The sequence below is a fragment of the Solanum tuberosum genome, unplaced genomic scaffold (assembly GCF_000226075.1).
Source record: "Solanum tuberosum cultivar DM 1-3 516 R44 unplaced genomic scaffold, SolTub_3.0 scf00881, whole genome shotgun sequence".
Lineage (NCBI taxonomy): Eukaryota > Viridiplantae > Streptophyta > Magnoliopsida > Solanales > Solanaceae > Solanum > Solanum tuberosum.
In genome coordinates this window covers 8,146-23,201 of record NW_006239826.1, presented here as the reverse complement: position 1 = coordinate 23,201, position 15,056 = coordinate 8,146, and the positions used below count along the sequence as shown (strand labels likewise).

The window sequence follows — 15,056 nt, the reverse complement described above, 5'->3', positions numbered from 1 at the left end:
GAGGTTTGTGAGGTAGTTGTTTGTCATCTCAACGGACCTTATTTCTCATTATTTATGATCTTGTTCTATTCTAGAAACAATGTCATTTGAAACTAGTATTTTCTTTCATTTTTGTTAACACATTAGAAGTTTGTACACGTGACAACCAGGTTTTGGGGTATATTTAAGTCGATTATGAATTTCCACATTTTATTAAAGTATTAGACTTTTATTTATTGTTTATTTTCGTACTTTATCGTAATGATTGACTTTTAGGCTAACTTGTATTGGTGGGATAAGACGAGTGTCATCACGTCTATTTTTGGATCGTGACAGGAAACCCTTATTATTTATAGGGAAAACTGACTTGAACCCCAACTAAAATTCCTACATAATAGACATTCTAAGACAAATATGTATAACACTAGGTGCCTATTTGGATTGACTTAGCTTTAGAACTTTTGGAGTGCTTGATTAAATTGAAATAAAATGTTTAATTAGCAAAAATGATAAAAATAAACCAATAGAAAAAGAAGAAGCTCCTCTTTGTAAGTGCACCCAAACGTAATTTACTGGAAAGTAAATAAATAATTTTGCGATTTCTTAAATATTATTTTTTGCTAATTTGAGCAGGGATGGAACTTGGAAGTGAGTCTGACTTAAAAATAAGTAGTTAGTTTGTTCCAAAAATGTGACAAGAATAATAACCCAAAGCAGCGGCTTCCAACATCATTCATTTCCAAACAGTCTCCCAAAACAACACGTCTGTCTGTTTAAGATAATGTTAAGATGGGGATAAACAAGAAGCGCAGCATGCACTATCCTTTAATTCAATTTGCTAAGCAGTGAAACCAAAAACAGTGAAATATACTTGAGCATAACAGCAACTTTAAAACTTACAGATTTTGATTTCTCTTCTCCTCTATTACAATATACAGTCCAGACAAGTACATTTCTCAGGGTAAAAAAGAATGAAAGCAGTAAGTAAGAACTACGAGGAGATTGAAAGTCTGATAATCATGCTCATTTCAGCTTAGCTTTTGAAGAACTTTTCAGAGGTTTTGCAACAGGTCTAGCTGGGGCACCTCTTGTCACCTTTTTCATATCATACTTCACAGACATGAAAGAACATACCAATGCTAGCAACATTGTTGGGTACACATACACTGCCCTCTCAGCATCCACTTTTGTCGGATTGTTAAGTATCCCTTCCTTGATAAGCCCCCAAACAATAAGTAGCGTCCCAAACATGCTCATTCTTCCAGGTTTTAATATCCCAATAAGAGCTCCAGCCACAGAAAAATAGCTTCCAGCAAGAACCTTTCACAAAGTAAGATAGCCACTTGATAAACCAAATCAAACCAAAGAATACGTGATCTATTATCAAACAAAACATCATTGCAGACGTGAAGAGAATGTTCAAAAACACAGACAACATCTCACTATTCTCCCACTGTTACATGGGCAATTTTATTTTTATGGGTAATTCGCTTTAAGATATATTCACTAAAACTATTAATTGAAAATGGCATCTTTTAACAGTAAGCATCCACTGTCTAGTCCTCTGGTTGATTATGAAAAATGGAGGATGAAGGTGAAAGTATCTATATATATTTATACTATATTAAAAGCATGAAGACACTTAAAAATGTTGTTTGAACATTTTGTACTTCATTAAAAGATTCTGCTTTTAGACAAAATCATTTTTTCATTATTTTCCTAAAAATAATTGTCATTTAACTATTATTCTATTCTAATATTTAAGATTTTGAAATTCATTAAAATTACTACTATTAAATTTTTACTTATTTGTAATAGGTAAGAACTCCTAATATAGTCTTGAAATTTATATAAGAAGACTATTCACATTTAGAAAAGGAAATAATTTCAGTTTAAAAAAGAGTAGAAAATTACGGGAATTTTTTTTTTGAATCGACTACAAAAAGGACTCAACTTACCTTTACTATTATTTTCAATATAATTATCTATCTAACTATATATTATGAAGACCATTCGAAATATTGATTGAACTTTTTGCCTCTTATTAAATGATTTTACAATAGACAAAATTGTTAAAACTATTATTCATTCCTTTTATAAATCTTAGTTAAATTAAAATAAACAAAAAAAAAAAAACAAATATATTAATTAAAAATATATTTTTTAAAAAGAGATTCACGATTTTTTTATAAAAAAATTGATTTACATGGAAACTCATAATTCCATGTAATTACAACATCGACAAATTGGGCATTACTAACAAGGGCGGATCTATGAAGGGGTGTGGGGGTGCCATGCCACCCCCGAACTTCGACGAAAACTCTATATATACATAGGTATATATATATATAATATTTAATAAATATAAAGCGTGCCACCTAGAGAACAAAACTGACTTGTGGTGCCACGGTAGGAGGGCAACTTTAGAAGGCTGATGTCGCGAGTTCGAATCCCATTTGTACCTATTTTTTTGAGAAATTTGCTGCAGACGTTTTTTAAGAAAAAGAAAAGGCTCCAAGCACGTTCTTTTAAGGAAAAACAGCTGGCACATTATTTTATTTTATTTATAATTGTTATTGACTTAAATTAAATTAATTACATTATTACTCCTTTGACTTTTCACTTGTTTATTTACTTGTAAAGTTGACTTTGATTTTACCTGTTGCTACGACAACTGTGGAGAGAGCATTTTCGTCAATGAAGCACATAAAAATGAAGTGCGGAATAGTATTGGTAATCAATATTTAAATGATTGTCTAGTGTATTGCATAGAGCGTGATGTATTTATAAATGTTAGTAATGATGTCATTATCGATCGTTTTCAGAATATGAAAAACTCGTCGAGGACAATTGTAAATGAATGATGAATATTTATAATATTAGTAATATTATTGAAAGTTTTAAATTTGTTAACTTCATGCTTTTAGTGTGGAGTGAGGATTTGTAATATCTTATTATTTATATTTTATTGATTGATTTATGATATATATTGAAAGACGAATAATTTAATCAAATATAAAATTAATTTAATCAATAAGTCTATTTGGCACCCACGAATTCTAAATCCTGGATCCGCCACTGATTACTAATGACGGGTGATAAAAGCACTAATGCCGATTAATTTGGTTTTATTTTTCATAAAGTTTACTTTGTGAAAATAAAATATGCCCAAGTAACTTGTCATCTTAATTAAATAGAAAAATTATTTATAGGTGATACTATATAAGGGTGATGGAAAGAAAAGTTTTATAATAATTTTAATAATGAAAAAAAGTTTTCATCGAACTTTTAGATAAGAAGTTCCTAGGAGAAAAGCCTATGTTATCGGAAGTGTGTGAGAACTACACCAAATCAAGAGAGAAGACTTTAAAATCGATTAAAAGAATTAGTTTAGGAGCTAAATTCCATTCATTCTACTTGAAAATCAATTCTTCTACATATAATGATGTATGAATATCAATGTCCTTTTTCTACTTTTCACTCAAAAATATGTGTTATTTTTGTAAAGTTATTAGACGTTCTTCAACTAGTATTCATTCAAATTCATATATTACTACAAGTGGGAACAAAAAAAAGTTAAAAGTTGAAATACCAAAATAATCCTATAAAGTTGAGTTACTACAATAATACCATTAAAAAAGAAATATGTTGCTCCTTTATAAACGCTAAAACTAAATTATTCATTATGTCAACGTTCCACGATAAATACTGCTAATAATCACTAAAATAAATTAATAATGCAGTTACATCTCTGCTATTTCTTCCCTTTTTCATATTACCCTCATTTTACCCCTATATTAAATAAAAAAAGATTAGAAAACATTTAATGAAGTTAACATTACATTGTAATTTTATTTTTTTTGAGAATGGTAAAGTTGAATATTACATTGTAATTATATCACACTATAATACTAAATACTAAAAATGAGAAAGTGTTAGATATTACAAATTCAAATTTTTGTCCAATAGCTGCCTCATTTACTCATAAATAATTACACCTTAAATATCTTAGGTAATGGGCATGTCATTAATCTTTTAGACTCAAATGAATTCTTTAGTGCTCCTAACTCTTAAGAGTTATTGCCTTTTCCTCTCCTTCCTATAATAATATGTATCCCCCTCACCCTGTTTTCTTAGTTGGTGTTTCTTTCTTCCCTTTTTTAGGTTATAATAATTTCTCATTAACTTATTGATATTAGATTTGCTGTTTTTTGCAGGTTTCCACATAGGTACAACACTTGAATGCTATTTGTATTTATCTTTTTCTCTTCTTTATTTAATTATTTTTTATTTGTTTTAAATATTCAACTTCATGATTCATATATAATTATTTATTTAATTGCTACTCCTAGTATTCATAACTCTCATGCTTTTCATATACATAACTTCCAACTATTTAATTTAAAACATTAAGATATCTTTTGATATTCCTCCATTTTTTTCTATATAATTCATCTTTTTTATTTTATGAGACCCTTACCCAAGATCATTCTTTCCATTATGTACTAAAGTAGTGAAGCATTTATCACTATTGTGTTAATTTGATTCATGCTTTAATTAACTTGATGAATGAGACTCTTGGATTTTTATTGGTTGTGAAAGGAGTCAACAGGAACTCGAAAAATTATGTATTGATTCTATATATTACTTTTTTCCATCTATATTGTTATGATTAAAGACTTGAGAAGGAAATGTATGTTGGTATTTTTTCTTCTCTATTTATTTTCTGTGTTTTCTTTCTATTAGAGTCATTTTATTTTATTTTCTATAATTTTTTATTGTTACAAGTTTTTTATTTGGATTCAACTTAGTCATTTGTGACTTCAAAGTATGCTAACTACTAATCAAAGTTGAAACTTTACATGTTTTCATAGAATTTTAATCATTCTAATATATCTATAAAAAGTTACTTAGAGACATACATGTGTTGCACACGTCCAGATACTAGTATGAGTAAACCTAAATAAGTCCTTATTGATTGACTCTTCAATATTCTTGTGCAAGTGAAGAAATATTCATATAGAGCATGTGATTGAATCTTTGTGCGGATTACAAACTAATTTGAAGGTATGCTTTTTTCTGAACTTTATTTCTTATGTTGTTAATGTGATTATTGCATTATTTGTACATATAATATGTTCAAGTTAATACAGTTTTGTCTGAAAAAAGCTTATATGAAAAGAAAATAAAAACGATTACATGCATGATGCAACAAAGAACAGCATACTTGAGATATAATATATATATATATATATATATATGATTTAAATAGATATAATTTTATTTTAATGTCAGTTGTTACTTTTTATATTTTTTTTTCCTTCTATACAATTTTAGTAATTAATGTAAGCCACATGTGCAAAGCTAGTACACTAAACTATAATAGACAACTATCATTTATTATTTTTCTCAAACTATTATTTAATTATTTTATAATATTAACTATAATCTTGAAAAGAAATAAGAAGTCCTAAAAACTATAGGCACAAGAAAATATTAATATTAGTAGATCTTCTTTTTATCCTTGTATATGTAAAAAAGGAAATCCTAAAAGATATGTTAAAAGAAGAAAAGAGAAACTATAAGGCAATGCGCTAAGAAATTAAAGTTTTGTATGTTTGAGTTGTTAACATGTTGATGTGGATTGTAGGGTAAGGGGTCGTTTGGTTTGAAAATGAGTTATGATGGGATAAGTTATGTTGGGATAAGTTATGTTGGGATTAGTTATGATGGGATAAGTTGTGTTGGGATTATTTTTTATTGAGTGTTTGGTTTGTTATATTCAAAATAATAAATTTTAAGAACAATTTATTTATTTACAAAAATGCCCTTCATTAAGGTAAAAAGTGATACAACAAAAGGGTTGAAAGAGACATTTTTGTCATTTACCTATTTTATCCCGGGATAAGTTATCCCGGGATTACTATACCACCCAAGGAGAGGGATAACTTATCCCGGTACTAATTATTAATCCCGGGATAAGTTATCCCGAACTTGCCAACCAAACAACAAAATAAGCGGTACTATAATTTAATCCCGGGACTATTTGGTATTATCCCTTACACCAAACGAGTCCTAAGAGTATTCCAGATTGAAGGAAGTAAAAAATTAGCAAGTTGCCGTGTTGATAGATTTTAGTATTTTTCGTGTTGTTGTTTATGCATTGCAAAATTCCAAACATTATTTTAAACCAAGTTCTGAGGCACGTTTTTCATCTTTTTCGTCTTTCTTTAGTTTTTTTAGTTAATTGAGTTTCTTTTTTCCTTGTATACATAAAAAAAATCCTAAAATATGTGATATATTTTCCTTTTTTCCTAATAAATATCAAGAGATTAAATATGGATAAAATATTTATTTCAAATTTTTTTTGATTTATTAATCACTCCACTTCTATAAAGGGATTTGTCACCATCTTAACGATTTTGTCTCAATGTCTACTTCATCAACTGATAATTGACATACTAGGGGTCTAAATAGTTTTGACTTTTTTTTAACGTAATAAATACACACATGCAAAGCATGTACTCTAAACTAGTATGCTCTAAAAGTGCACTTCCTATAAAGCTAGGAAAAAGGCTCAAATATGCCATGATTGCCATTGAAATTTGAGAAAAGACGCATCTATGCCATACGTTAAAAGTTTGGCTCATCTATGTCATTTCCATTTGAGAAAATACTCATTCATGCCATTATTTGTTAACTAAAACCAATTTGTACACGTGGTCAATAATGATTTGACCACGTCATTAATTAGACTTTTTTAAAGGAGAAAAGACTCAAATATGACATCAAACTTTGAGAAAAAAGCTCATCTATGCCCTTTTAGTTAACAAATAATGGCATAAATGAACCTTTTTCTCAAACGAAAATGACATAGATGAGCCGATAACAACAAAAATAAACATGTCACTCTTCCAGGGAAATGTTGAAGTCAATTTTCCAAAATGGAAATTAGCAGAGCTTGAGATTGAGTTTTAGAATCACATCTATTAGTACTTTAATACTACTAAAATAATATGATTGCTTCCCTAATATTCACTATTCCTGAGGCATACCACCAACACACTGACGATTATATTATCAAGCAGCAACAAGGATGACCAAACATTTCAAGAAAATCACCATTAGCACAAGGATCATGAAGCTTGTAATGCATCTCTTGAAATTCTTCCCTGTATATACTTCCTACTCCATAAAGACTTTGATATTTCCTCATGTTTTGGAGAACTTACAAAAGTTTTGAAGAACACATAAGATCAGAGATTTTAACCTAAGTTTTCATTGCATAGCTACTGTCTCAGGTACCAGCAAGAATCATATCCTTTTCTGCTCTTCGATCCCTCTTAAAATAGTCTAAGGTTCTAGCGAGAATCATATTCTTTTCAGTTCTTCAACCCTCTTAAAGTACATATTCCCTACCCCAATTTTGGTAAGTCCTACAGGGCACTAGTGCCAAAGGTAAGGTACGTAGCTCTGTTAGTATTTTCATAAAAAGTAATCCCAAAGTGGACATAAACTTAATTTTTTGAAAGTTCCAAACCTTTATTGATATAGAAGTGGGTCCCTGTCACTTTTTGAGTAGGGAAATAGTATTCAATGAGTCTTCAACTTTAACTTTATCAAAAAAAAAATAGTATTCAATGAGTGAATATGGACAAACTTCCCATATAATCCAAATATAAAACATAGGATAACTAATTTGAAATAAAGGGAGTAAGCAAGTAAATGAAACACGGAGCATATGTCAAAAAGTGTACAATCAAAACAAATTAAGCACGGCAGACATGTCTTGCTGGACCGAATAAGGCCAAAAAAAATCAAACAAACACTAAAGGTATCCACAGACTGACAAATTCATGAAAGTAAGAATGACAAACAATATAAAGAAGTAACCTTTAACAACCAGCTTCAATAATTTTAATAAACTATATCATAACAACCATGGTCAGAACTGTACTTGCCTCTATGTGTGTGTGTGTGTGTGTGTGTGTGTGTGTGTGTGTGTGTGTGTGTGTGTGTGTGTGTGTGTGTGTGTGTGTGTGTGTGTGTGTGTGTGTGTGTGTGTGTGTGTGTGTGTGTGTGTGTGTGTGTGTGTGTGTGTGTGTGTGTGTGTGTGTGTGTGTGTGTGTGTGTGTGTGTGTGTGTGTGTGTGTGTGTGTGTGTGTGTGTGTGTGTGTGTGTGTGTGTGTGTGTGTGTGTGTGTGTGTGTGTGTGTGTGTGTGGAGACCACAATCTTAAAGTAGTCATAAAATGAGAAATAAAGATTTAAGGCCAAACCTCCAAGCGTTGTAGGTCAGTTACAGCTGAGGCCTCCTTCACATTTGTCAGGTTGTAGATGTTTAGCAGATTATCCCAGCTTGGAACCATCCTGCTTGTGATTAAGCCATTAGCAACTGCACCAGGATAGAGCATGGCCTTCACTAATGGAAGAGGAAAGATCTCACTGGAAATCAACTGGGAAGAAGTGACTTCCATAGGCGTTGAGCACATACCAGATCTGCATGGCACCCTGAAGGAAGATATTTGGAGAAGGAGTAAGCAATAATGGAGAATTCTTGTCAGAGATGTTTCTTTTCCAATTATAAAACATAGTAAAAGCTACTAAACACTCCGATTAATCACAAAAGAGAAGTGAGGAAACTTTGTTACACTAATCTAGTTTATAAATTTGTTACCCAGTATAGTCCCACAAGTAGGGTGTGGAGAGGATAGAGTGTACGAAGACATTACCCCTACCTTGGCAGGTAGAGTCGTAGAGATATTGTTTCCGATAAGATTATGATTCTTAGCAATCAACATAAATTAATCTAGTACAGAAACTTGTGATTCCAAACTTGAGAATAGCATCTCATTGTCCCCGTGATAAAACACATTCGTTTATTAGAGATCAATAATTTTGGAAACAATTCCAACCAGCCATAACAGTGAGGTCAAGCATGCACAGTGTTTTGGACGGCGAGAGGCGACAAAAGGCCACAAGGGCTTGCCCCGCCACGCGGCGAGGCGCTCGCCTTTTTGAATCGAGGCGCCAATTAATACCAAAAAATTAAAAATTTTAATTGCATATATAAATATCCAAAAATCTTAATAGCAATAACATATATTAGCAAACATTTCAATTCAAAAACTAATAGTAGATATCAAAAGTCTAGAACTTGAATGAACCAATAATTCAAAATACTCTATTAATTAGTATAAAACTAAATTAAGTAGGAAAGAAATAATTATAGAAGAATTAAATTATTTTTTAAAAAAAAAAATATAGGCCAAGCAGCAGAGCACTTCAACATAACAGAAGAACAAAGCACTCAGTTCACACTTCACCACCAGTCTACCACTAAAAATAGAGGGTCTGAAAAACAGAGCAGCATAGTCGTACTGCTGAAAAACAGAGAAGAAGAAGAAAAGAAGGGAAGAACTAGAAGAGAAGAAGAGATTCGCGTAAGTCTCCAGGGGTCATACCTGAATAGCAGTCGCGTAAGTCGTACCTGAGCAGCAGCGTCGTGATTCGCAAAGGTCACGTAAGTCTCTAGGGGTCGTGACTTGCAAAATCTGAGGAGAAGAGGAGGAGAAGCAGCCGCGACGCTTAATCTGAGGTGAGTGTGCAAAATTACCCAAAAAAAAACCCTAATTTTGGCTTTTAATTATTAAATCTGACTTTTAAAGAAAAAAAAAAAAGGTGACGCCTATTGCATCACCACGTCACGTCGCCATGGCACGCCTTTTTGAATTCGCCACGCCTTGCTGGAAATAGGCGGAGAGGCCTCGCCTCGCCACACCTCGTCACCAAAGGTGAAAGGCGCTCGCCTTTAAGAACACTAAGCATGCATGAGAAGTGTTGTCTGAAACAAGAGGGGAAAAAGGAGGAAACTTCTTACTGACGTGGTTTATTAACAATGAACAACAGGGATTTCTTATATAGCACCTAAGGATGTGACTAAATGGTCACTAAAGTGGGGAACGCATTGTCGATGTGGCACTGACTAAAGTGACATGTCGAGGATAACATGCCTCTATTAAGGCACTAACATGAAATATAACTTGTTGAACAATGACGTAATGCAAACTGAGAAGTTACATGCTGCTGGACGACGACAAGAATATAACGAGTTTTTGGATAGTGGTGTGTCATTAATGAGTCGTTACTAGAGCAGCAATGTGGCATTGCCCAATGGCTTGGCTCGAGAAAGATGCTGACTGAAGAGATTTGTTGCTTGACGCCAATGTGGCGCTAACTGGAAATGGAAACGTATGGCAGGACAGGCACGTGGTGTTGACAGGAAACTATTGCTCTATGCAACGTGGTACTTATTGAAGATGACATGTCACTTGACAATAATGATTACATGTCAATTGAATGATGGCATCTCAACTGACTCGTTCTAGCTGACTGATAATGTGTCAGCCGACCGGAGGATGACATGTTATCATACTGGAGAATAATGTGTCAGCTAAATCGATGGTGGCATAAAATAGAGCCCTAATAAAAGTAAAATGGCCGGAATAGGCCCAAAAATATATTCAAAAGAGATGAAAAGAGAAGTATTATCGAACAATCACGGGAAAAGACAAACATTCACTGCAAAGGAGAAAAAATGCTCTCGAAGCAGGCACCGAAAAAAGATCATACTAGCAAAATTTATGACAAGAAAGAAGAATTTTGACCGGGTAGACAAAGTAAGTCCTCTCACCACTAGGCAGAAGCTACTGAAGCAGTCAATATCACGTCTAGACTCTGCCCAAATAAAATAATGAATCCAATCCGCCACTAGTCTAAGGATCATAGCGTCTTTCCTTTTTGACTATTCTTTTACATAAAGTTACTCATCGAACTAGTAAAAATATGCTTGTCGAATTTTGAAACTTACATGAGGTGGCTTCAATTTCGTCCAAGACCTATTACAGAAGCCAAACTCTATCCTCGTAACATAATGCCTGGCTGAGCATGACCACTCTTTATGGTCCGAATAAACCTCCATTCAAGAACAAGAATGAGCTTAAACCTTACTTGGGTAACTAATTCATATCATAACTTCAATATCTCAGGTTTAAGCAAAGCTTTGTTTAATCACACCACTCACTCACAAGATGAAATTCAGATGATCAAATTAATAAATTAATTAAGACTGTCAAAACTTGCCTTACTATTTCTATCCCAAATGACTCAAATAATCAGCATCATGCTGAGAGCTTAGTTAGTGCGTGCAGATTTTAAGCTTGACATCTCTGCTTCAGACCGTGGTGTTACAAAATCACTCTCCGCTTTATCATAAAAGAAAAAGGAGAAAAGGTTTCACACTATTCCATACATGAGGCAAGTGATGCTCTTTCATATATTAAGCATTTCAGTCAATCCAAATGTCCTAAAATATTAGATCGTTTTCCCTGAAATGCAATGGCAAAACAAAAAAAAATTATATCTGAGAAATAAATCGCTTAGGTAAGTGGAGGAAACATGTTTTGTGCCATTCAAGCAAGAGGAACTGCAGCAACAAATCAAGCAAGTTCTCAGTTTGAGTATGACACACAGTGAACTGATCAAGAAAGCACTATTTGGTCTGGTAGAGGTCATTAACATTGATACCAGAATGGAACCACCCTAACCTGAAAACGATGTAAGCTCTTCAAGCTCTATAGCTTCCCTACAAAAGACTAGAAAAGTAATACTCTAAGGGTGTGTTCAGTTGGTAAAAAAATTTGGAAAATATTTTATTAGAAAAAGAAGCTCCTTAAAAATAAGGAACCCCCACCCCCCCACTCACAATCACCCACCCACCCACCAACCCCCATCCTCATAGTTTTGTCTTAGATATATACCAAATGCTTTTAGGATAATTTTTTGACTTGCATACCGGATACAAGACAATTTTTCCTTTTTTTTTTTGAAATTGGTAACTTTGTACCGAACACAAGACAATAAATAAGCACTTGTTTTCCGAGAAAATGTTTCCTTGGAAAATACTTTCCTCCATACCGAACACACCCTAAGACTTTGGCTAGCTAAGATGAGAGGGGGCAAAATTTCCTCACTCTTTTTTTTCCTTTTTATCTTTTTGGGGCAGGAAGGATGGGGAAGAGACAGGTAAGATGACAGGCAAAGATTCGAGCGAATAAGCCCATAAATCGTAGAACTGCAAAATCCTCAAGCTCTCTATCCTTTTTCTCAAGTAAGAATTAGAAGTCCAAGGCACAAAATATCTCCTAATGAATAAGTGTAAAAGCAATGTGAACTAGATGTACAATAAAAACATGAAAAGGCCATAAGCAAATAACCAAACTCCGTCCCTTTCATAAATAAGGTTAGAAAAATGTCTTTCCAGGAAAGCAAAAGTTTGTTGTTGTCAATTTTATGAGCAATAAAGAGAAAACAGGGGAAATGTTTGCAGATAACCATAAGAGACTAAAAGAAGATACCTTCAATCATATTTGTTGAAGGCCTAACTTGTTATCAATCATTTTTCTTGAAGGCCACACTTGTTATCAATCATTTTAAGCAAAACAGAGTTTCCAATAGGGATCCCAAAACCATTTTCCGAAAAAAAAATTCCTCACACGGCAACCTTCCTGGAAATCACCCTCCTTCCTCTTAAGGAAAACCCACAACAACTAATCTTCTATATCCACACCCAAAAAGACACCTAACTAAGATGAGTAGCAGAGATGATATCAATTTGCTTGAATGTGACTAAATACTCTCAGTCACCACTTACCATGTTCAAAATATAATTGACGCGAGTACTCATTCACCGTGCTCAAAACTAACTGATCCATCACTAACACTGAGACAAGTTAACAGACTCAAAAAACATAAATAATGTGATTAGAAACATCAATACTACCCCAATTACTTTTCCAAATGAGAACCATTGTAAGTTCAAAATTAACAATCAAAATCCACACCATCAAGAAGCATATAATGGAACCATAGCACTTGGTCTAAGAGGGAAAATGTAGTATTATCTGAAAACTGGAGATTAGAGACGGCTTAGCCCAACCAAAGTTGCAAAAGTTGAAGCATATTAACTTGTAAAGTAAGAGTTGAGATGAAAAGTAAGACGTAAATTGAGATAATAGGTGTAAGAAGGAGAGTAAGAAAAACAAATAAAATGCAGCAGGAGTAGAAATATAGATGCATTAGAAAGTGGAAATTTGGGATGGCAGATACAAAGGAAGTGGGATTTAAACAAGTAGCTAATATCTAAACGGAACTTGCAAAAGTTATGGAACACATTCAAGAGAATTTACACACTGAATTCAAGATCTAGGCGACTTTAATGCAAGATTGTTGGAAATACAAAATTATACTAACTTGTACTAAAACAAAGCTAGATTTAATTGAATGAACCAGATCTACACATAATCGAACTTAGTAGAATAAACAATCTGGATCAAGAATTTTCAACCATCTCAAGTTTGCAGTTATACCTGAACAAAGGGACCTGAAGGAAGATGAGGACAAAGAAAATTCTAGAAGCATATTTCGAGAGGTTGCTCCATCTTCCTTTTGATGTTGAAACATTCGCCATTTCCTAATTTCCGAGCCAGGGAGAGCCCTTTTTCGGACTCCAACCTATATATATATAACTCCAACCATTTGCGTAAGTATTCAATAACCATATTAGATCTAGGGAAAATGGTATGATATGATCCTCGTTATGAAGTAGCTCATATATATCTTTACCGTTATATAAATGGCTCATATATATCTCTATCGTTATAAAATGAGCTCTCATATATGCTTCATTTAACGGAAGTGAAAAAATTAGTTTTAGATTTATATTTTTGACTTTTGATTTCTTAAAAAAAAAATTAGGGGTATATATGATTTTTCTAGAAAATTTCAAGGTATATTTTAATTTTTTTTGGACATAGATTATTTTTTGACTTTTTTATTATCATTATTTGAGTTTCTTATTCTTATTTTATTTTTTCTTTCATTCCTTAGTGTAAAGAAAAAAATTTAAAACTATTTTTTTGTGTGGCTATTATAATTTAAAACTATATTTTCGGATATATTGTAATTTAACTTTTGTATTTGAATAAAAAAATTGGGTCATCTATGATAAATTTTACAAGAATATTAGAAAAACTTAAACAAATTTTACCATCAAAATAATAAATCTAAATTAGTCATTGAAACAAAAAAATAATTAAAAAAATAATATATGTTTGAGGAGGATTAAATATACCCATATGGGATTATATTTTTTAAAAATAATTTAAAAAATTAAACTAAAATTAATTTTTTCACTTCCGTTAGAGGAAAATGGTATATGTGAGTCATTTGTATAACATTAGGGGTATATATGTGTCACTTTTATAACGAGGGATATATTAGCTCTAAATGACAAAGTTGAGGGGTATATCAGACCCTTTTCCCTTAGATATATATCTCATAATCTAAATATTTATATAATTTATTTATACTATATGATAATAGATAAAATTTGAGGTCAATCAATTTTTGAATGATTTTTAATATTTTAATTTGTGATTTACACTTCTTTTGTTCTAAAATAAATGTGTTTGAATATTTTAATTTTCTTTAAAACAAATAGTGTTTAAGATTATTTTTTTTGGTTAAAAGGTGGGACAGACACCTCATTTATTAATTAAAATTGTACCCAAAACCAGGTCCAAAATAGACCTAGTCAAAACACCCCTACCAGCTATCTAAATCTGGAAAAAAGAAACTAAAAATGAAAAACTAAAACTAAAAAAATCAAACAGGACAGCTGGAGGTGAAATCGGAATCCACCATCACCTTCTTCATCAGATCTCTTACGACAGAGCACAAGGCTCGACTCTTTCAGCATCGAATTAAGCCACAATTGTGTAGAGGTCAGTTTTGGAAACAAAGTCTGAGTTTTGGAGGTATTTCACATCGGGCGTTGTAAATCTCACCAACGCCATGAAATCGTTCCCACCAGAGACTTCTCCAACTCAAATATTTCCTGGTTTGAGCTTCTTAACAATATTGTATTTCGATTTTCTTTCTTTCAATACATGTCATACCATTTTAGTTCAAAACAACCTTCCTTCTTCATCCTTGACATCCTTGACAGATTGAGCTCAAC

The 15,056-nt window shown here is 32.4% G+C and overlaps 1 protein-coding gene and 1 long non-coding RNA gene across 2 annotated transcripts; both read right to left on the bottom strand.

The window, feature by feature from the left end:
- Window positions 1-769: 769 nt before the first annotated feature.
- On the bottom strand, window positions 770-13,556 carry LOC102588240 (uncharacterized). Its single transcript, XM_006367702.2, has 3 exons — window positions 13,405-13,556; window positions 8,257-8,488; window positions 770-1,299 (listed from the first exon to the last, which is right to left on the bottom strand). Exons 1-3 carry the CDS (start codon window positions 13,503-13,505, stop codon window positions 1,003-1,005), a joined length of 630 nt encoding a protein of 209 aa, XP_006367764.1. The 5' UTR covers window positions 13,506-13,556; the 3' UTR covers window positions 770-1,002.
- Window positions 9,233-13,398, bottom strand: LOC107059183 (uncharacterized). The gene is made up of 2 exons (XR_001472537.1): window positions 12,394-13,398; window positions 9,233-11,364 (listed from the first exon to the last, which is right to left on the bottom strand). It is a non-coding gene; the product is annotated as an uncharacterized lncRNA (long non-coding RNA).
- Window positions 13,557-15,056: the final 1,500 nt, after the last annotated feature.